Source organism: Hippocampus bargibanti, linkage group LG03 (assembly GCF_051943395.1).
Source record: "Hippocampus bargibanti isolate YZ-2025 linkage group LG03, ASM5194339v1, whole genome shotgun sequence".
In the NCBI taxonomy this organism is placed as follows: domain Eukaryota; kingdom Metazoa; phylum Chordata; class Actinopteri; order Syngnathiformes; family Syngnathidae; genus Hippocampus; species Hippocampus bargibanti.
The window spans coordinates 3,555,235-3,578,434 of NC_142736.1; the positions used below are offsets into that span (position 1 = coordinate 3,555,235).

Genomic DNA, 23,200 nt, shown 5'->3' on the forward strand with positions numbered 1-23,200 from the left:
AAGAAGTCTACCATTGCAAACTTGACCTTCCTCATCATCTGATTTATTTCCGATGAATTTTAGCTACATGTACATATCCCGCACTTGCCTTTCAATCATCAATCAAAGTAATCTGTGAGTGTTTTAAAATCATTTGGAACGAATTATTGGCTCTGATTTCTCTTCCCCCTGGTCTTGGGGGATAAATCCTTCGAGAAGACTTACCATCCATCTGTCACTTTCAATCAATATTTACTCGATTATAACACAAGCAGTTAATTGATTCTGAGAATTTGGCTGAAGGGACTTTTTAGGTGAAAAATATCCACTGGGATTTTTTTTATAAAGATGTTTTTCTTAAAATGACCCGACTGCTTTGGAAAGCACCTGTCATGGCAGTGACACATGACAGGCAGGTGTTCTCTCCTCTGAAAATGTCACTCAGTCTTCACCCTCGGGCCTTCAAGGTCACTCTGCTTATGTGCCTCGCCGACCACGGCAGACCCCGAACGCTACTCTTCCATCAGGCTTCCGCAAAAAGGCGGAATCTACTCACACGCATGTTCTCCGCTAACCTTCAGCCTTAAAAGACAACAGACACCATTTTTATGTTTGCTAACTGACACCAGAAAAACATTTTATAGCATCTAAAATACCCAAAACACGCAGTATGTTATTTTTATATAAATGCAAAACACCAATAAAAATGAGTTAACGTGTCCCAAAACTACTTCAAAATGACCCCCGAAATGGCGAGTTTCAGAAGATCCCGCCCCCTTGTTTGTGACGTCACGCCAGGATACTCCTTCACAAACTGCCCTGCTCCAGAATCAAAACAATGGCTTCGGAGAGTTCAGATTCGGAGATGTTTTCTTTTTACTCATCCAGTTAGGATTATTATTCAAATACAGTGATACCTTGGCTTACGAACTTTTCGGTCCACGAACGTTACATTTATGAACATTTTACCTTGACATACGAACTTTACCTTGGCATATGAACTATCCGGAGCTGCCCCAATGAGTGATGCGTCGTTTGCGAACGTGCCCGTTCTTCTCGCAACAAAATGGCAGCCGATTGTTTTTGTCCTCTATTCCCCGCCCAGTCTTCGGTTAAAGCCATGTGATTGGTCAAGAACGCAGCAGTGGGGGTGGGGGTGTTTAAACATTAAAGAGACAGGCAGACGACAGTGAGAGAGTTTCAAGTTAAAAGGCAAAGTGTAGACTGCAAGGTTAAAATATCCCATCAATCACGCTCCACAAACTACCCGCACAAGCCATCGGTACGATTGATGCAAAAAGCTATCAACCCAGCTAAAAATGTAAAATATAGCTATATGCCATGGAATCTTTGTCAAATGTAGACGTCATTTGAAGTGATTTGACAAATTATGGAAGCAACCTATCCGGAGGTGTCGGTTGTCCTTTAAACGGCCATGTTCATTAACCAATCGCACATTATGAAGTGTCCTATTACCTTCCGCGATCGCCGCCAATGAATCGTTATCGATCAGCGATCACGCCATTGGACACCGACTCGCGCATTAGCTCACCATTGATCGCTGGCCGCGTTTTCCTTGTGCGCGAGGCCGACCAATCGATCTCAATCTTAATGTGCGGTCCAGGGCTTGACCATTGCAGGCGTCCATTATCACACTTGTCATCTATTGTCAAACCGCCGTGATTTTTCATCACCGAGCCGTTGGATAATTGAGTGGGTGTTAGCTAGCTAGCTTTCTACCTATTTGAGGTACTTTTGGGTTGAGTGAACACTGCCGCATGTGGCTGCCGCTACTCACCCACGGAAAAACTGATCCTGTGATTGTAACGTGACCTTGAGAAGCTATCTAGTTGGCTATCTAGCTGGCTATCTAGTTGCTATCTACTTGATATCTAGCAGTCTAGCTATCCATATAGATGTTGATTAGCTAGCTAGCTTTCTCTCTATTTGAGTTATTCCAGGTTGAGTGAACGCTGACGCGTGTCGCTGCCACTGCTCATGACAGAAAAACTGATCCTGTGACTGTAACGTGACCTTGAGAGTTTTGAAAGGCGCTCATAAATTAAATGTATTATTATTATGACTGTATCTATTATCTAGCTAGCTTTCTATCTATTTGAGTTACTTCGGGGTTGAGTGAACGCTGGTGCGTGTGTCTGCCGCTCCTCACCCACAGAAAACATATCCTTTGACTGTAACGTGACCTTGAGAGTTTTGAAAGCCGCTTATAAATGAAATGCATTATTATTATTTGCTATCTATTAGCCATCTGGCTGGCTCACTAGCTATCTAACTGGCTATCTATTAGTTATACGGCTACCTAGCTAGCTGTTTATTTATTAGCTATCTATTGATTATATATTAGCTAGCTAGCTTTCTATCTATTTGAGTTATTCCAGGTTGAGTGAATGCTGACGCGTGTGGCTGCCACTACTCACCCACAGAAAAATTGATCCTGTGACTGTAACGTGACCTTGAGAGGCTATCTAGTTGGCTATCTAGCTGGCTATCTATCTACTATCTACTTGATATCTTGCTAGCTAGCTATCTATCATCTTGAAATCAAAACAACAAAAAAACCTAAATAACAAATAGTGTGACATAATACAAAAGACACAGACATTCATTCAATCTTTAGCACTTTCAGCACCCTCCTTGTTGCATGAAGCAGTTCTAGATGAAAGAGGAAAGGGTCAAAGCCTCCTTTTCACCAGTGGATCAAAGAGATCATGGAGAAATGTGCACGTCTGCTACAAGCTAACTGTTGAAAGCAAACGGTAAGCTGTAAGCATCCATTGACGAAAAGAGATTGTCTCACATCTCCCTTCCCGTGTAAATCCGCTTCAATTCCAAGCCGCGGCAGCTCCACATCGGCACTCTGCGCTGACGCTCCTTTCTTCAACAGCACCGACCTTTCCGCTAAACAACGCGTGGCTGTGAAAATGCTGCCCATTACAAGCACAAAAAAGCACAATTGGCCCTGACCGGCACTATTTAAGTTTGCTGACGAATCTTTTCGGATGAGGAGCGAAACGTCCATCACCTTCAAAGAAGTACAGATGATGTTGCTACCGAAAAGGAGCCAAATGGCCTGTGGGATTGCCGATTGACAGATATAGGGCCAAAGCTACTGTACCAGCAACATTTTAGTTCGCTGCTGAAGCTTTTCGGATGAGGAGCGAAACGTCCGACACCTTCATAGAAGTACAGATGACGTCTGAAGAAACCTTTTCATCGATGGAACACTGCTGTACGACTGAAAGCTTACACAGAAGATTTACAGAGTTCCTCCAGACCTTTACGTGTCCACTTTTACGCCACAGCAGAATCAACATTGTTTCTCTGTATGGTACGGCAGGTCTGATGTGGCGAGAATCCCCGCTCGCAAATCATAAATATTGGATGAGACGTGCGGCAGATGAGCCTGAGCCCTCCAGTCAGACCCGACATTATTAATTAAATATCAATTGGCACCGCTTCCCGTACCTTCTTTCATGCCACATTCGCACCTTCTCGGGCAAATCGTCAAGCCAAGTGAAAACCAAGGTTGAGGCCATGACACTTTCAAGTCACGGTGGCTCATGACGTTACGTGGATTGGACCCCTAAAACGGTCGTGTTGCTGACTAAGAGGACATTTGTTCATGTTCATTTCCCGGCGCTCAATTCTTCTGGGCTATATTAATACATATTTCATGGGCGTCGTGTCAACTAAGGGGATTCTATGATTCCATGATGTGGTAATCGCAGGTCCTGAAAGGTACTGATAGGACGCTTTCATATACACATCCGTAAACATCCTATGTTACTTCATTTTAACTCATTTGTACATGTTAGTTTAGTCCTTATATAGATGTATGTAGTTTATAATAATAATAATAATAATAATAATGATAAATAATAATAATGATGTTAATGATCATGATAATGACAATGATCATTTGAAGAAAATCCAGGGTTTTGGGTGCACCTTATAGATCAGAAAATACGGTGTATACAGACGCTCCCCAACTTACAAACGAGATACGTTCCGAACGGTCGTTCGTAAGGTGAATTTGTTCATAAGTTGCTCCGGTGCTATACTTCAATAATATTAATAATAATAATCGTTTGAAGAAAATCAAGGCTTTTGAGTGCACCTTATAGATGGGAAAATACGGTGTATACAAACGCTCCCCAACTTACAAATGAGATACGTTCCGAACAGTCGTTCGTAAGGTGAATTTGTTCATAAGTTGCTCCAGTGCTATATTTCAATAATAATAATAATAATAATAGTAAATAATAATAATCGTTTGAAGAAAATCAAGGCTTTTGAGTGCACCTTATAGATGGGAAAATACGGTGTATACAGACGCTCCCCAACTTACAAACGAGATACGTTCCGAACGGTCGTTCGTAAGGTGAGTTTGTTCATAAGTTGCTCCAGTGCTATATTTTTACAATAATAATAATAATCGTTTGAAGAAATTCAAGGCTTTTGAGTGCACCTTATAGATGGGAAAATACGGTGTATACAAACGCTCCCCAACTTACAAACGAGATACGTTCCGAACGGTCGTTCGTAAGGTATATAGCTGTGTCCGGCGCCACCATGTCTGGACATTAGGGATATATAAATGGGGCCGATACGACCAGTCAGACTTTAGTTCGCTGACGAAGCCTCTTGGATAGGAGGCGAAACGTCCGAAGCCTTCACTTTTGTACAGATGACGGCTGAAGAAACCTTCTCATCGATAATAATAATAATAATAATAATAAAATTATGCATACATCATATTATGCATGCGTCTGTATACATCGTATTTTCCGATCTATATGGTGCACCCAAAAGCCTTGATTATTTTGTGATGGTCGCTGATGGCTTGATGGAATGGAGTGGCCGCTTTCATCAGCATGAATTACTTGATGAGGAATGTAGCCTTCATCTTTCACCATTTTGAGGAATGATCCCTTGTAGGTGCTTTGTCTGCCATCATTTTACCTAGTTCCTCATCAACTCTGTTCTGTTTAGCTGCGTTGATAGCTTTTTGCATCATGTTTACAGATGGCTTGTGCGGGTTATTTGTGTTGCTTGATTGATGGGATATTTTAACCTTGCAGTCAACACTCTGCCTTTGACCTATGAAAGTTGAAACAAGTCCAAATTTCACTGTTTTCTATTCATTTTCTCACTCTCTCTCTGTCGTCTGCCTGTCTCTTTAATGTTTAAACCACCTCCCCTCACTGCTGTGTTCTTGACCAATCACGTGGCTTTAACTGAAGACTGGGGGCGGGGAATAGAGGTCAAAAACAGCCGGCTGCCATTTTCTTGTTTGGAGAAGGGGCTGGTTCGTGAACGACACATCACTCATTGTGGCGCTCCGTGTGTATCCCGAAAAAACGTTTGTATGCCAAGGTACATTTTTCATAAATGTAACGTTCGTAAACCGAAAGGTTCGTAAGCCAAGGGGTTCGTCAACCGAGGTATCACTGTAAGTACTTTACTTTTTGGCGACTGGCGCTCAGCGGAGTCGCTGCTGATCTCTTCGCTGGCATTTCCTAAAAAGGTCATCGGCCTTCTTCACCTTGATGAGGTCCATCCAAGGGATTTTCCTAATCCGTAAAAGGGGAAAGCTGAAGGGGATTTTTTTTTCTTCCTTCCTTGAGGGGATGAAGCCACTGAGTGGATGGCCAAGTTAATCATCTACTGGGAGAACCCGTTTGAGCGTTAGCCACCAAAGTCCTTATGGTCACTGATACGGGCTGCTCTTCACTTTTTGAGGGGCGCTTATAGATGAAGTGTATTGTCATTATTATTATTATTAGTAGTAGTATGATGATGATGATGATGATGATTATTATTATTAGTAGTATTTGTAGTAGTAGTGTCACGGTTTGCAAGGTGGTGATGGCGGGTGCGGATCCCAAAAAGCAGGCAGGAGTGAGCAGGAGGTTGTTTGACAAATTGTATTAAAATAAAGGTCAGCAGGAACAAAATGTAAAACATCAAAATCATCTGAATGGAAAAAATACAAAGTAGCAAAAGAAGACCAAAAGTAAAAGTCCGCCAAGGATAAACAAACACATGCACAGCATGCAACAAACAAGCAGCAAACAATGAACCGACACCGGATGGTCGTGCCGGGAGTCCTTTTAAGTGTCACTGATTAAAACGACCAGCACCTGCGAGGCTGTAGGCAGGGCTGACGTCGCTACCCGTTGGTCGGCAATCTGATCGGGACGACCAGCACCTGTGCAGGTGCCGGCGGGGCCACAGCGCCCCCCGTTGGTCGCCAACCAGATCATGACAAGTATTATTATTATTATTATTATTATTAACTTTTTTTGTTTGTTTTATTGTAATTTTTTTGTTTATTTTATTCTATTTTCTGCTTTATATTTTTTCATTTTATTTGTTGTTATTTTTAGTTTATTCTATTTTTTATAGATTTATATTTTTAATGTTTTTAATATTATTTTTATTTTTATTTGATTATATTTTCTAATTTCTATTTTATGTAATAGTATATATGGTATATATTTTATACAGCTGCGTGTTTGCTTTCTTTGTTTAGCTTGTAGTAGATGTGCACATTCCACCATGATGTCCCTGATCCACTGCTGAAAAGGATGCTTTGATCCAACCCTCTTTTAGCTAGAACTGCTTCATGTCACAAAGAGGGTGCAGCAAATGCTTAAGAATTATTGACTTACTTCCGGGTTGAGTGAACGCTGACGCATGTAGCTGCCACTGTTCACCTTCATGCTTATCAATTCTCGAATAAATCCCGGAATGGCAGTGAATGAAAAAAACTACATTTTGGAATGTTACTTGTATATGGACAACCAACACCATTTTTTTCTTTCCTAACTTGCATTAGAAAAACGTTTTATCGCATCTAAAATACCCAAAATACGCAGGCTGATATTTTTAGTCAAATGCAAAACACCAATAAGAAATGAGTTAGTGTCCAAAATCTGCAAAAAAAATGAAGCAGGAAGTGGCCAGTTTCAGAAGGTCCCGCCCCCTTGTTCGTGACATCATGCCAAGACGTCTTGCCTTGCTCGAGAATCAAAACAATGGATTCAGATTAGGAGAAGATACTTTCTTGTTACTCGTCCAGTTATGAATATGATTCAAATAGTTCCGAAGAGGAAAGCATAAATGTTTGCAATCGATTAAAGAAGTCCTTCCAGGTCATTTTGAGGCATCTGGACTGATGTGAAGCGTCCCATATAATGCAGAAGATGGCGCCCAAGCTCAGTTGGAAATGGGCTACTTTGTCTGCTGGGAATTTGTGTCAACTAGTATCAAATAGTAGTCTTAGTGCAACACACAACGATTCACCATCGTGTTATTTATGTTTTTTCCTTCTAATTTCGCCATAAATACAAAAAAAAGTACCCAAAATGCATTGTGTCGCTTTCTCGGTCAGGGGCGTTCCTTCCGTGACGTCACTTCAGACATCGTCATCAACTCGAAAACAAGACTTCCTGAATATTCAGCACGAGTCTCAAAATATAAAATATAGCAATATGTTGTGGAATCTTTGTAAAATTCGCTCAGTAGAAGTCATTTGAAGCCATTTTACAAATTATGGACTTGTCCGGAGGCGTCGGTTGTCCTTTAAGTCAAGTCACGCGTACTCACCACATGCTATAATGTCTTTTTTTTTTTTTTTTTGCACCTTCTGGCTCACCGGCAGCTTCTGCCAGTTCTTCATCTTCCGCATGGCGAAGAGCTATCAGCGACTTAATCAACCGTAAGTGTTTCCACAGCTGGTTTGATAAATTTAGGCCACGCCTGTTGCCGCGCCATGACGGCAAATAAAAGCTCCGAGACCAAGCGTTGTTAATCCGAAGATTAATGGAAGGTTAATCAGAAATAAATCACAACACATATGGAAACTTTTGTGTCGAAAAAAAAACAGTGTTTTCTCCCAAGAGTAACTTGTAAATTGTGCAGGGGTGGGGTGAGGTGTGATCGTGCTAATTAGCAACGCAACCGAGGACAAAAAGTCGTTTATTTTATTTGCGACACTGGCAAACATTTATTTCCCATAACAAACCATTAAAATGAGAATAATCCGTTCCCAGGTCCCCATAAAACATAATTTTCTACTAAATAAGATTTAAAACTACACATATTATATCATATTTTATGTATAATAAATGTGCTATTGTATTGTAATTAAAGAAATAAACTGCACTATATAATAAAGTCGTTTTATTTACCTTTGTGATGGTCGATATAAGCTCGAAATAAACTTTTTTTTTTCTGATGAAAGAAGAGAGGCTAGGGTTTGTTACGCTGCAATGAATGTTTATGTAGGGTTCAATATTGTGTGACTCCTGGAATTTCAAGTGACAATGACAAAAACCCTGGCAATGGAGTGGACACATTTTTGCACATTGTCTGGCAGTGAATGAGTTAATAGTCCCACAATGAGGATGGATCTGCCGTTGAGTGCGTACGATGGAAAGACGCCGCTGGTTTGAATAAGCGCAAAAAAATAAATAATACAGTGATACTTTAAGAACTTAATTGGTTCCCAGAAAGTGTGTGTAAGGTGAAACATTCCAAACATTAATTTCCCATAGGACACCATTAAAAATGAGAATAATCCGTTCCCAGGTCCCCAATTAAACATAATTTTCTACTAAATAAGACTTACAACGATACAAAAGATGCCTTATTTTATGTATAATAAATGTGCTATTGGATTGTAATTAAAGAAATAAACTGTACTGTATAATAAAGTCATTTTATTGACCTTTGTGATGGTCGTTGATGTAGTTGCCTCTTGATGATATCCAAGTGAAGTTGCCGTGCTTTCTCAGCGATAATACTCTCACGCACTGTCCCCCGCTAGCTGCTTTCCGTTAATCCAAATCAACAGAAGTTTTTCAACCTCTTCTATTGCCTGAGACCGTTGCTTAGACAACACAGGAACACTCTTAGCCACACGTAGCAATGGTCGACTTAGCATATTGCTAGTGGGACGCTAAGTCACTCAAACGCACGCCTTGTTCTTGTTTTTCGATGATCTCCTTCTTCTTCTCGACCGTAATTTTCTTTTGTGTCCTCTTTGGCTTAACACCAGCCTGTGGTGGGGTCTTTTTCGGTCCCATAATACCAAAAGTACTCCACTCGATAACAAACCACATCTGCACTCAACGAAAGTGGGTAGTCCGTCAGCCGCCGTGGCGCTGTTCGACCAGCGTGGTTTGGTGTTCATCCGTCAAAAACTAGTTCGCCAGTCAAGACTATAGTCTCGTACACGTATTGTTCGTGAGGCGAACGGTTTGTGAACTAAAGCGTTCGTCAGCCGATATATCACCGTATTTATATATATTTTTGATTGACACCTTTTTTCGAACGTGTTTTACACCAATCGGCAACCCGCACCTTTTGCGCATATGATCCACGCGCAAGCAAAATGGGACCTTCTGTTCAATCTGCCAGTCAATTTATAAAAGGAAAACTGATGAAAAAAAAAGGAATCATAAAATCTCATTTTATCATCTACAGCTGCTACGTTTTGATTGACGGTTGTAAAAAAAATCCCTTTTTAAGCACTAGTAATCTTCTTTATTCAAGCGCGTATTCATACGTCATCTTCTAGATAATCAAAGCGACGCAGATTAGCGAAGGTTGTAGCGCAACGCAACCACGACCTTGCGCCGCACGGGTTTCTTTGCTTTTATGAGGGTGTACAGAAATTGGTGAAATTGAAGTGAGGCGGTTTCAAGGCGAACAGCATGCGTCCATTTGATCAGACCAGATTTTTTTTTTGTTGCCTTTGCGGAGAAAGGCGCCACGTATTAAACATTTACAACGTTCCCTCCTTTTGGTAACGCTCTTTGAATCCTTTGTTACAATATTAATGACTTTGTTTTGAATCATTTAACACAACTTTTTTTTTTCTCCATTTGTTATTTATTTTTATTTTTTTGGCAGACATCAGGGAATAACTCTTTTTTTCAAAAGTCATACTTGCTTATTAACTCATTCACTGGCAGCCAATATGCAAAAATGTGTCCACCCCAGTGCCAGGGTTTTTGTCATTGTCAGTCGAATTCCGTGACACGCGGAATATTGAGTTTTAGGACGACATAAACATTAAATACAGCGTTAAAATCCTTAGACTCTCTTCTGTCATCATTAAAAAAAGAGTTAATTCCTAAATTATATGGGTCTAGAGTTATATGAGCTTGAAATTGGGGCAAGTGTACAAAAGGTAAATCGTCTTGTCATGTTTTATATAATAATAATAATAATAATGATAATAATAATCACAAATGTCATTTCTAAGCGCCTTTCAAAGCTCTCAAGGTCGCTTTACAGTCACAGGGTACATTTTTTTGTGAGTGAGCAGCGGTAGCCACACGCGCCATCGTTCACTCAACCCGGAAGTGGAGGTTCAATTTTAGCTACCGTGATACCTCGGTTTACAAACTCCTTGGTTTACAAACTTTTCGGTTTATGAACATTAAATGTATGAAAATTTAACCATACGAACTATTTTTTGGGATACACACGGAGCGCCAAAATGAGTGATGTGTCGTTCGCGAACGAGCCCGTTCTCCTAACAAGAAAATGGCAGCCAATTGTTTTTGTCCCCGCCCCTAGTCTTCGGGTAAAGCCACGTGATTGGTCAAGAACGCAGCAGTGAATGAGGGGGGGGGGGGGCTAAACATTAAAGAGACAGGCAGATAACAGGGAGAGAGAGTGAGAAAATGGATAGAAAACAGTGAAATTTGGACTCTTTTCAACTTTGATAGTTCAAGGGCAGAGTGTAGACTGCAAGGTTAAAATATCCCATCAATCAGGCTCCACAAATAACCCGCACAAGCCATCTGTAAATTTATGCAAAAAGCTTTCAACCCAGCTAAACAGAACACAATTGATGAGGAACAAGGTAAAATGAATGCAGAGAAAGCACCTACAAGGGATCATTCCTCAAGATGGTGGGTGAAAGAAGAAGGCTACATTCCTTATTTCTTTAATTATAATACCATATCACATTTATTATACATAAAATAAGGCATATTGTGTGTAGTTTTAAGGCTTATTTCGGAGAAAATGATGTTTAATGGGGACCTGGGAACGGATTATTCTCATTTTAATGGTTTCCTATGGCAAAATATATTTTGGGATACACACTTTTCGCCTTAAACACTCTGTCTGGGAACCAATTAAGTTCGTAAGCCAAGGTATCACCGTATTGGACTGCCTCCCCCGTGAGTAAAAAGGTGCTACGCTAGCCACAGGTGAATGTGCATGTGCGCGACGCCGTTTTCATTGTGATTTGTATTCCGCCGGCTGCGAGTGATTGACTGGCGCTCGGAGCCCAGTATTGACTGCTGGGAGGATGTAATAGAGGTCTTGGGTGATGGGATCCAGGACAGGCAGACCCCCCGACCCCCCGACCCCCCTCTCCTGTGGCCTAGGCTACAGAATAGAAGCAAAGCACTTCATCAGTCGACTGCCATGCTGAGCTGCACGGAGCCTTTCTCGCTGTTTTAAGAATCATGCTTCGCCCTTGAATGAGATTCGATTGATCTGCTCTGTGCTATAATTGCACAGAGCGAGAGATGACGAATGCGTGTTGGATTTTAGGGTAGGGGTTGGGTGAGTCTGGATTTTTGGTGCAGGAAGCGAAATTAAAAGAGACAAAAGGCCATTGGTTTATAGGGAATAGTCAAATCACGACACTGGGTGACTTTAGATGCTTGGATTATCATACTTCCTTTGGTGTATTTTCTCCAAAAGTGTTTGAATTGAACTCATTTCTTGTGCTAGGGTGCCGATAAAGCGCTGGCCATGGACTCTGGCAATGTTTTTTTTTTCTTTCCACAAGCGGGCAGTATATCCCTTTTTCCCATGTTAGCGCTTTGTTCCATCAAACCAATTTGTATGTATTGCATTGTATTTTGTACAGCCGCCCTCATTTCAAGCTTATATAACTCCTGATCCGTATAATTTAGGAATTAACTCTTTTTTTTGTGTGATAAATGAAGAGAGTCTAAGGTTTTTAACGCTTTATTGAATGTTTATGTAGTCCTAAAACTCAATAATCTGTTGGTCCTGGAATTGGATTGACAATGACAAAAACCCTGGCACTGGAGTGGACACATTTTAGCACGTCTGGCAGAGTTGAATTCACAAAAACAAACATATTTTTTGGACACCCGCAAAACAAAACCCTCTCTGTAGTCCTAAAACTCAATATTCTGTGGGTCCTGGAATTGGATTGACAATGACAAAAACCCTGGCACTGTAGTGGACACATTTTTGCACATCGTCTGGCAGTGAATGAGTTAATAGTCCCACAATGGGGATGGATCCGCCGTCGAGGACGTACGATGGAAAGACGCCGCTGGTTTGAATAAATATTAAAACTGTGATATCTCATCTTACGAACTTAATTGGTTCCCAGAAAGTATGTGTAAGGCGAAAAGTTCGTCTTCCAAACATTTATTTCCCATAAGAAACCAATGAAATGAGAATAATCTGTTCCCAGGTCTCCATAAAATATAATTTTCTAATAAATAAGCCTTAAAACTATACAAAATATGCCTTCTTTTCTGTATAATAAATGTGCTATTGTATTGTAATTAAAGCAATAAAATGTACTGTATAATAAAGTCGTTTTATTTATCTTTGGATTGGATTGGATTTGCCTTTATTAGTCTCACAGTGGAGAAATTAAACTTTTGGAGTCATTGAACTTCACCCCACCATGGTGATTTAGTAAAAGGTTTTGCTGTTTTATGAACATAGCTTTTTTTACTCCCCTTTCAAAGCATCTATTTTCTTTCACTGCGATTTTAACCTCATTGTCAATCAAATGAGTGGTTGCTAGCTTTTATGCGTCACAAAGTCAGGCGAGGCTCACGTCAATCCGGTATATAAATATAAATAAATATGCGGCGCATGGAGAGAAAACAAAAATCCGCTGTGACATTTCTCCACGGAGTCAAAATTGAAACGGGAGGGGTAAAAAAAAGATTCACTGGCAAATCAATGACACACCGCCAATTGATCGGATTTTAGGGGTGGAGATAAACAGTTTGTTTATTCTGTCGTCTGTGAAGTTCAAAATGTAATGAAAGTGGCATGCCGTTGCTAGCTCAAACGTTCTGGGTGCGCTCACGATATCCCTCCGAGTGGTCTCGGGTGGTTTTTTGTACTATTAAGCATCTCTTCTCAGTTCATCGTGTTAGCTCGGGTAAACAAAACAGATGAAGGAGAAATCGACTGGCTTCGAAATAGCCACTTGTCTTTCTTGTTTGCACTTATTTTGTTTGGCTGCCGCATCTGTTTGGTTATGCCAATCGTGGTTTGGGATTTATGAAAAGTGATTAGCTGGTTTGTTGGGAAATATACACCCAGTGGACCTTCATGGAGATCTAATTAAATTGAATCCGGAATATGTTTAACAACCATCATGCGTGCGTGTGCATGTATGTGTGTGCGTGCATGTGTGTGTGTGTATTCGTGTGTACATAAATAAATGCAGTTTAAAATAAATGAAATACATTAAATAAATAAATGAATAAACGGATAAATAAATAAATACGTGAATAAACGAATAAATAAATAAATAAATAAATAAATAAATAAATAAATGCATTTTAAGATTAATTAAATACATTAAATTAATAAATAAATCCAAGTACAAAATACAATAAATGAATAAAAATGAACCAATAAAAACATTTGAAAATAAAATACATTAAATAAATGAATGAATCCAACTAAATACACAAATAACCTAATAAGTAAATACATTTTAAAATCAATTAAATAAATAAATACATAAATTAAATAAATGAATTAATCAAAATAAATACACTAATAAACGACTAAACTAATAAGTAAATACATTTTAAAATCAATTAAATAAATAAATACGTGAATAAACGAATAAATAAATAAATAAATAAATACATTTTAAGATTAATTAAATACATTAAATTAATAAATAAATCCAAGTACAAAATACAATAAATGAATAAAAATGAACCAATAAAAACATTTGAAAATAAAATACATTAAATAAATGAATGAATCCAACTAAATACACAAATAACCTAATAAGTAAATACATTTTAAAATCAATTAAATAAATAAATACATAAATTAAATAAATGAATTAATCAAAATAAATACACTAATAAACGACTAAACTAATAAGTAAATACATTTTAAAATCAATTAAATAAATAAATACGTGAATAAACGAATAAATAAATAAATAAATAAATACATTTTAAGATTAATTAAATACATTAAATTAATAAATAAATCCAAGTACAAAATACAATAAATGAATAAAAATGAACCAATAAAAACATTTGAAAATAAAATACATTAAATAAATGAATGAATCCAACTAAATACACAAATAACCTAATAAGTAAATACATTTTAAAATCAATTAAATAAATAAATACATAAATTAAATAAATGAATTAATCAAAATAAATACACTAATAAACGACTAAACTAATAAGTAAATACATTTTAAAATCAATTAAATAAATAAATACGTGAATAAACGAATAAATAAATAAATAAATAAATAAATACATTTTAAGATTAATTAAATACATTAAATTAATAAATAAATCCAAGTACAAAATACAATAAATGAATAAAAATGAACCAATAAAAACATTTGAAAATAAAATACATTAAATAAATGAATGAATCCAACTAAATACACAAATAACCTAATAAGTAAATACATTTTAAAATCAATTAAATAAATAAATACATAAATTAAATAAATGAATTAATCAAAATAAATACACTAATAAACGACTAAACTAATAAGTAAATACATTTTAAAATCAATTAAATAAATAAATACGTGAATAAACGAATAAATAAATAAATAAATAAATAAATAAATACATTTTAAGATTAATTAAATACATTAAATTAATAAATAAATCCAAGTACAAAATACAATAAATGAATAAAAATGAACCAATAAAAACATTTGAAAATAAAATACATTAAATAAATGAATGAATCCAACTAAATACACAAATAACCTAATAAGTAAATACATTTTAAAATCAATTAAATAAATAAATACATAAATTAAATAAATGAATTAATCAAAATAAATACACTAATAAACGACTAAACCAATAAGTAAATACATTTTAAAATCAATTAAATAAATAAATACATAAATGAACGAATAAATACAAATAACAAATACAATCCAGTAATAAACATAAATAAAAATACACAAACAGACTATTAACGAAATACATTTGAAATAAATAAATAAATATATAAATAAATAAATAAATACAACTAAAATTACAATCAATGAATAAAAATAAATTCAAATACAACAACTGATAAACTAAGAGAACTAAATAAACAATTCACAAAACAAATGAATTAAAATCATTGACACAGGCTCGACTAGTACAAGCTTCAAAGTTTCAAAATCTTGTTTTCACTCCCTGGTGCTTTCTACTATCTTTGTGACTGCTTTATTTCCTGTGTATGATTTCCCAATGATACTTGCCCATGTTAAGCACTTTGTTACAGATTAAACTGTTGTTAAAGCACTATATAAATCACTATATTTGGACTGCATTGTAAATACAGAAAGAAAAGACGAGATCCCCTTTGATTTTACTTCCACAACAAAGCGTCAATAAATAAAATACATTTGTGAATGGCAGGGAATGAGTTAATACGGATTAAAGATGATTCATCGCACCGTCAAAGAGGCCAAAAGTTGTCAATTCACAAGCCCAGTTTTGTATTGACCCTTTCACACAAACCACTGAACACAAATGGCATGTTCGCGGTCAGTCTGCCGTAATTGTGATGTGACTACAAACCGTATTTCTTTATCCGCGCTACAATTTAGCGAGCCTCAGATAAAAGAGTAGAGCTGATCTTGTTTTTCTACACATCGGTCTGCCTCGGAGTGTCCATCCATTCCAACCTTGGAGCTTTTTTTTTGTTGTTTTTTTTTTTGTCTTCTGTGTAAGCTCTCAGTCGTACAGGAGTGATCCATCGATGAGAAGGTTTCTTCAGCAGTCATCTGTACTTCTTTGAAGGTGTCGGACGTTTCGATTTTTATCCAAGAGGCTTCGTCAGCAAACTAATTTTCTTGCTGGTAGTTTTGGCTCTGTATATATATATATATATATATATATATATCCCTACTGTCCAGACGTGGCACTGCCAGACTCTGCAATGATAGGTCCCTGCTCTCAGGTTTGGGGGAGCAGAGGACTACTCCCTGCGTCTCCACTGATTACTTGCATTGTCCTGACTGATTGCTTCTATTGTCCTGCCTGAGTATGGGGTCTACGACTGGCCTCATTGCCCCATTTAATCTCATCCGCATTTATTTATTTATTCATTTTTTTATTCATTTATTTATTCGTTTATTCATTTATTTATTCATGTATTCGTGTATTTATTTATTAATTTATTCATTTATTTATTCACTTATTCGTTTACTTATTCATGTATTTATTTAATGTATTTCATTTATTTTAAACTGCATTTAATTATGTATTTATTTTTTTAATTTATTGTATTTTAAATTGTATTTATTTGTTTCTTTATTTATTAGTTGATTCGTTTTTCTTTATTTTTATGGTATTTATTTTTGTATTTAGTTTAAACAAACGCAGCATTTGCAGTCGCGTCATTTCCCCATTTTGGAAATTGAGACTCTGCTATGATAGGTCCCTGCTCTCACATTGGTTGGAGCAGAGGACTACTCCCTGCGACGACACTGATTACTTTACAATTCTTCCTCTTTCCAATTTTCATTTTTACAATGTATTGAATAAACTACATGACTTTGTTTTTTATTTGGCAGCCTACCTTTTGGTTGCACTCATTTTGGCCTTAAAGTGTTTATCGGTTTGAAATAAGTCGGAATTTTGTGTTGCTAAAGCGATCGTTGTAGTTTTTGAGAAACCCCTGCAATGTGTTTTTTTTTTTCTTCACAAAGCGCATCCATTTCTTTTGTAAAGAATACTCGCAGTGTTGGAGTAAGATAAACCCATCAATGTTTCTACAAATAGGTGTCTCGGGGAAAGTTGGTGCAAAGGAGGCTTTCGGGATCCACTTCACACAAACAAACACAACTTCCCAAACACACACGCACACACGCAGAGGATTAGCAAAGTGAATTGTTTGCTTTTTGGAGCCTCTTCTTAATCACGCCCGTGTAATCTTTCCAACTTTCATTGTTCAGCACAGACGGAAAAAAAAAAAAAAAAAAAAAAGATTTGTCTCAGCGTTGAGGGTTTATTGAGGGCTTAATTTTCCGGCAGAGGCAGTCTGATCATGTGGAAATTACAGTGATACCTTGGCTTACGAACTTAATTGGTTCCCAGACAGGGTGTGTAAGGCGAATAGTGTGTATCTCAAAAAATTATTTCTCTTAGGAAACCATTAGAATGAGAATAATCCGTTCCCAGGTCCTCATAAAACATAATTTTCTCATTTTATAAGCCTTAAAACTACACAAAATATACCTTATTTTATGTATCATAAATGTGATATGGTATTGTAATTAAAGAAATACACTGTACTGTATAATAAAGTCGTTTTATTGACCTTTGTGATGGTCGTTGATGACGATGGAATGAACTAACCGGTTTCATCAGCATTAAACACTTGATGAGGAACGTAGTCTTCTTCTTTCACCATCTTGATCAATCATCCCTTGTAGGTGCTTTCTCTGTGATAATTTTACCTTGTTCCTCATCAATTGTGTTCTGTTTAGCTGGGTTGATATCATTTTGCATCAAGCGTACAGATGTTTTGTGCGGGTTGTTTGTGGAGCCTGATTGATGGGAATTTTTGGCTTGTGCGGGTTGTTTGTGGATCCTGATTGATGGGAATTTTAACCTTGCAGTCCACAATCTGTCTGAGTCCGAATTTCACTGTTTTCTATCCATTTTCTCACTCTCTGTCGTCCGCCTGTCTCTTTAATGTTTAAGCCAAAAAAAGGACAAAAAAAAGTTGGATGCCATTTTCCTTTTTGGAGAATGGCTTCACTCTCTCTCTGTCTGGAACCCCCCCCCCCCCCGCCCCACCCACCCACCCTCACTGCTGCATTCTTGACCAATCACGTGGCTTTTTTCCGACGACTGGGGGCGGGGAATAGAAGACCAAAACGAGCTGGCTGCCATTTTCTTGTTAGGAGAACGGGCTCGTTCGCGAACGTATGTATGCCGAAAAATAGTTTGTATGCCAAGATAAGCTTGCCATTCAATCTTCACTTCTACGTTGATGACAAAGCCTGACACTTTGCGATTTCATTTCGTGTTACTTTTTGGACATTGACTTTCCATGCTTGTTGGAAAGCAACCGCGTTCAACCCGGAGACGCCGAGTGGTTAGGATGATTGAAAAGGTTGCTTGGACAATGAGGCTCAGTCTGAAAAGAGAGACATAGGTCAGAAAGAGAGGCTGACAAACTGAAGCCAAATCAATAACCTGAGGACTTAGACCACAAAGGATCAATATCACACTAACTGTGTAGAAGGAGAGAAAAGAAATACTTAAAGCCATGAAAAGTTCCTCCCGTGAGGGTCAATGTTACAGTATGACTTCTGCCACATTAATCCAGTACACTGGCTGCCCCCATTTCATGCTCATATAACTCCAGATCCATATAATTTAGGAATTAACTCATTTTTTTCTGATGAAAGAAGAGTATAATGTTTCTTAGTCTACCTTGAATGTTTATGTAGTCTTAAAACGGCAGGAAAAACATCTGAAATCATCAGAACAAAAATGTCCAAAGTAGCAAACAAAACCATGAGTAAGCTCAGCTTATCCTCAGTTGTACGTAGTAACTCAGTAGTACGGTAGTAACCTCAGTTTACGAACTTAATTGGTTCCCAGAAATTGTGTGTGAGGCGAAAAGTGTGATTATTCATATGTATATATATATATATATATATATACAGTAAAGTCTCGTTATATCGATATCGGATATATCGATAGTCCCGGTTATATCGATACTAATTCTATGCACGCACGGAGAAAATTACATGCAAACAGGGTCTGATATATCGATAGTCCCGGTTATATCGATATTTTTTCGGACCCCCTTGAATATCGATATAACGAGACTTTACTGTATATATATATATATATATATATATATATATATATATATATATATATATATATATATATATATATATATATATATATATGAATATTCACACTTTTCACACTTGTAAGGCGTGTGTAAGTAACATGTATTGGTTTGTACTGAAAAATAAACATTCAATAAAATATATGGTCTCTAAAGATATGTACAACTGGAGAGAATACTACATTTGTTACTACAAAAATGTTCATGTGTACCATTGCTCGTAACTTGAATGTTCGTAAGTAGAGGAACATCTGTATGTCAACTTGCATCACTCTTACCTTTGTTTTGAATTGCCATCGAGGAGACATATTGAAGTGTGCTCCAACTCAAAAGTGAAACGACGAGAAGAAAAATTAAAACTTATGAGAGATGGTCGGATATAGTACGGTGAGACCTTGGCATTACAAACTTAATTGGTTCCCAGACCGTGTGTAAGGCGAAAAGTGTGTATCCCAAAAATAATTTCCTATAGGAAACCATTAAAATGAGAATAATCCGTTCCCAGGTCCCCATAAAACATACTTTTCTAATTTTCTAAGCCTTAAAACTACACAAAATATAAGGTATATTTTGTGTTATATGTTATGTATGTTATATATGTTATATGTTATATATTTTATATATAATAAATGTACTATGGTATTATAATAAAAGAAATAAACTGTACTATATAATAAAGTCATTTTAATTACCTTTGTGATGGTTGTTGAGGGCCTGATGGAATGGAGTGGTCGGTTTCATCAGCATTAAACACTCAATGAGGAACGTAGGCTTCTTCTTTCACCATCTCGATGAATGATCCCTTGTAGGTGCGTTCTCTGCGATCATTTTACCTTGTTCCTCGTCAATTGTGTGTCAGTTAGGAAACAAAAAAATGGTGTCGGTTGTCCTTTAAAATAATTTCATTTCTGCTCCTATTCCAGTGAATCCAGATGTGTCAAGTCGTCACAATCATCATAACCCACCAATCGAGGAAGTGAAGGTTCCATCCAGTAGCATCAGAACGACCGGATCCATCGTCGCCATGACGATGCCTTGGATACATCTGCTCCTGACACTGTAACGGTTGCGGCGCTCGAGCCCAAAACTCTGTTTTCAACTAATTTATCAAATGAGGAAATTTGGTGCTTTAACATGCACCGTTTTCGCACCGTGCGGGACACACCGGAAGACTTTACCTCTTCAGATAAGACCAGATCACAATCATCTTTATTACCAAGGACAGTAATACCTCGGTTTACGAACCTCTTGGCTTACGAGCTGTTTAGTTTCCGAACGTTAAATTTGTGAAAATCTTACCTTGGTATACAAACTATTTTTCGGGATACACACAGAGCGCCACAATGAGTGATGTGTCGTTCGCGAACGAGCCCGTTCTCCTAACAAGAAAATGGCAGCCGACTTAATTTTTGTCCTCTGTTCCCCGTCCCCAGTCTTCGGTTCAAGCCACGTGATTGGTCAAGAAGGCAGCGGTGAGGGGAGGTGGTTTAAACATTAAAGAGACAGGCAGACGACAGAGAGAGAGCGAGAAAATGGATAGAAAACTGAAATTTGGACTCAACTTTGATAGTTCAAAGGCAGAGTGTAGACTGCAAGGTTAAAATACCCATCAATCAGGCTCCACAAATAACCCGCACAAGCCATCTGTACACTTGATGCAAAAAGCTATCAACCCAGCTAAACAGAACACAATTGATGAGGAACAAGGTAAAATGATCGCAGAGAAAGAAGCTACAAGGAATCATTCCTCAAGATGGTGAAAGAAGAAGGCTACGTTCCTCATCAACAAGTCATTAATGCTGACTCCGTTCCAACAAGCCATAAACGACCATCACAAAGGTCAATAAAACGACTTTATTACACTGTACAGTTTATTTCTTTAAAGGACAACCGACGTCTCCGGACAAGTTGTGTCCATAATTTGTAAAATGGCTTCAAATGACTTCTACTGAGCGTATTTTACAAAGATGCCACCGCATAGAGCTTTATTTTACGTTTTAAGACTCGCGCTGAATATTCAGGAAGTCTTGTTTTGAGTCGGTGACAAGTCCGTACGTGACGTCATGAAAGGACCGCCCCCTGACCGAAAAAAAGTGTCCTTCCATCACGTCAATGTATTTTACTGTACTTGTTTGGTCTGGGGACCTCGTGTTGCACCCAAAAGCCGACAGGCCAGAAGAGGGCGTCCAAGCGCCATATAAGGAAATTATCAGCCTGTGGTAACGGAGGTGGTCACAGGAGGTCGCCATTTTGTGCCTCTTTTTTTGGATGAGAGATTTCCCCCCAATGTTGCCTCAGAATGGCACAAATAAATTCTTTAATTGATTGCAGACATGTATGCTTTCCTCTTCAGAACTATTTGAATCATATTCATAACTGGATGTGTAACAAGAAAGCATATTCTCCGAATCTGAAGCCATTGTTTTGATTCTCCAGCAATGCAAGACGTCTTGGCGTGACGTCACGAACTGGGGGCGGGACTTTCTGAAAATGCCCAATTCGCAGCTCAATTTTTTGCAGATTTTGGACACTTTAGGTCATTTTTATTGGTGTTTTGCACTTGACTAAAAATATCATATAAATATGGGTATTTTAGATGCTACAAAACGTTTTTCTATCAGTTATAAAACAAAAAAGTGACGTCGGTTGTCCTTTAATTATAATAACATTGCACATTTATTATACATAAAATGAGGTATATTTTGTGTAGTTTTACGAATTATTTCGTACAAAATCATGTTTTATGGGGACTTGGGAACGGATTGTTCTCATTTTAATGGTTTCCTATGGGAAATTATTTTTTGGGATACACACTTTTCGCCTTACACACTCTGTCTGGGAACCAATTTAGTTCGTAAGTCAATGTATCACTGTACTCATTTAAAAACTTTTTTTTTTGCAATCACTTTAATATTTATATTTAAATGTTTAAGTGTGTGGACATGATAGTGCCCGTAATTAATTTCCACCACCTTTCAGACTGTGGAAAAAAGAAGAATCCAATCTCTACAAGCCGTTACCTGACTCGACGTACAAATATTCGCTATGTAGATTGGGAGCTGCCGGGGATTTTTTTTTTACCTCAGCGGAAATGGAAAATGATTTGTTTCACAAATGCCACGCGTGTCGGGTCAACGCTTGAGGGAATATGTGATACAATAACAATATGGCAGAAAACACGCAGCAATATTAGCGTCCAAAGGGAAAAAAACATATTTAACATTTTAATGGCTCTTGTTTTAGCGATATAAAGAACACACTGTATAGATGTTAACATCGCCACCGAAACCACATTTTGGACACTATTGCTACTAAATTCAGCCAAGTGCTTCTCAGATTTTGTATATATATATATATATATATAAAATATATATATATATATATATACACAAACACAGTATATATATCATTGTCACCAATTCGGAATATGCCAGCCTCATAAACATGGTCATAATATTAATTCTATTTGATATATATACATATATATATATATATATATACACAGTATATATATATATATATATGTATATATATATACACAGTATAAATATACACAAACACAGTATATATATCATTGTCACCAATTCGGAATATGCCAGCCTCATAAACATGGTCATAATATTAATTCTATTTTTGTCATATATATATATATATATATATACAGTAAAGTCTCGTTATATCGATATTCAAGGGAGTCCGAAAAAATATCGATATAACCGGGACTATCGATATATCCGATATCGATATAACGAGACTTTACTGTATATATATATACAATTTACATAATAATAATAATAATAATAAAATAATAATATTAATAATACAACTTTTTTTCTTGGAAAACAAAAATTGTTCTGTAATATTTTTTGGGGAGTATCCCGAAGAAAAGCGATAAATATAACGCACCCGTTTTTTCAGTTTGACCCTCTACGTCTTTTTTAAATAGGGTGAATTATTAACAAACACTGTTTGGGATCTGCGGCTAGGTTTTACAATGCATATAACACACGGTCCACATTACCAAATCAAAACACTGTAAGACATTTTACTAACATCTGAG

The 23,200-nt window shown here is 37.2% G+C and overlaps 1 protein-coding gene across 1 annotated transcript in view; it reads left to right on the plus strand.

The window, feature by feature from the left end:
* The window catches only part of gpc5a (glypican 5a), a 122,140-nt gene extending 99,646 nt beyond the window's left edge, over positions 1–22,494 (plus strand). The window contains exon 9 of the mRNA XM_088991527.1: positions 20,064–22,494. Coding sequence (XP_088847653.1) covers positions 20,064–20,203 — 140 coding nt within the window. The 3' untranslated portion in view covers positions 20,204–22,494. The remainder of the gene's footprint in view (positions 1–20,063) is intronic.
* Positions 22,495–23,200: the final 706 nt, after the last annotated feature.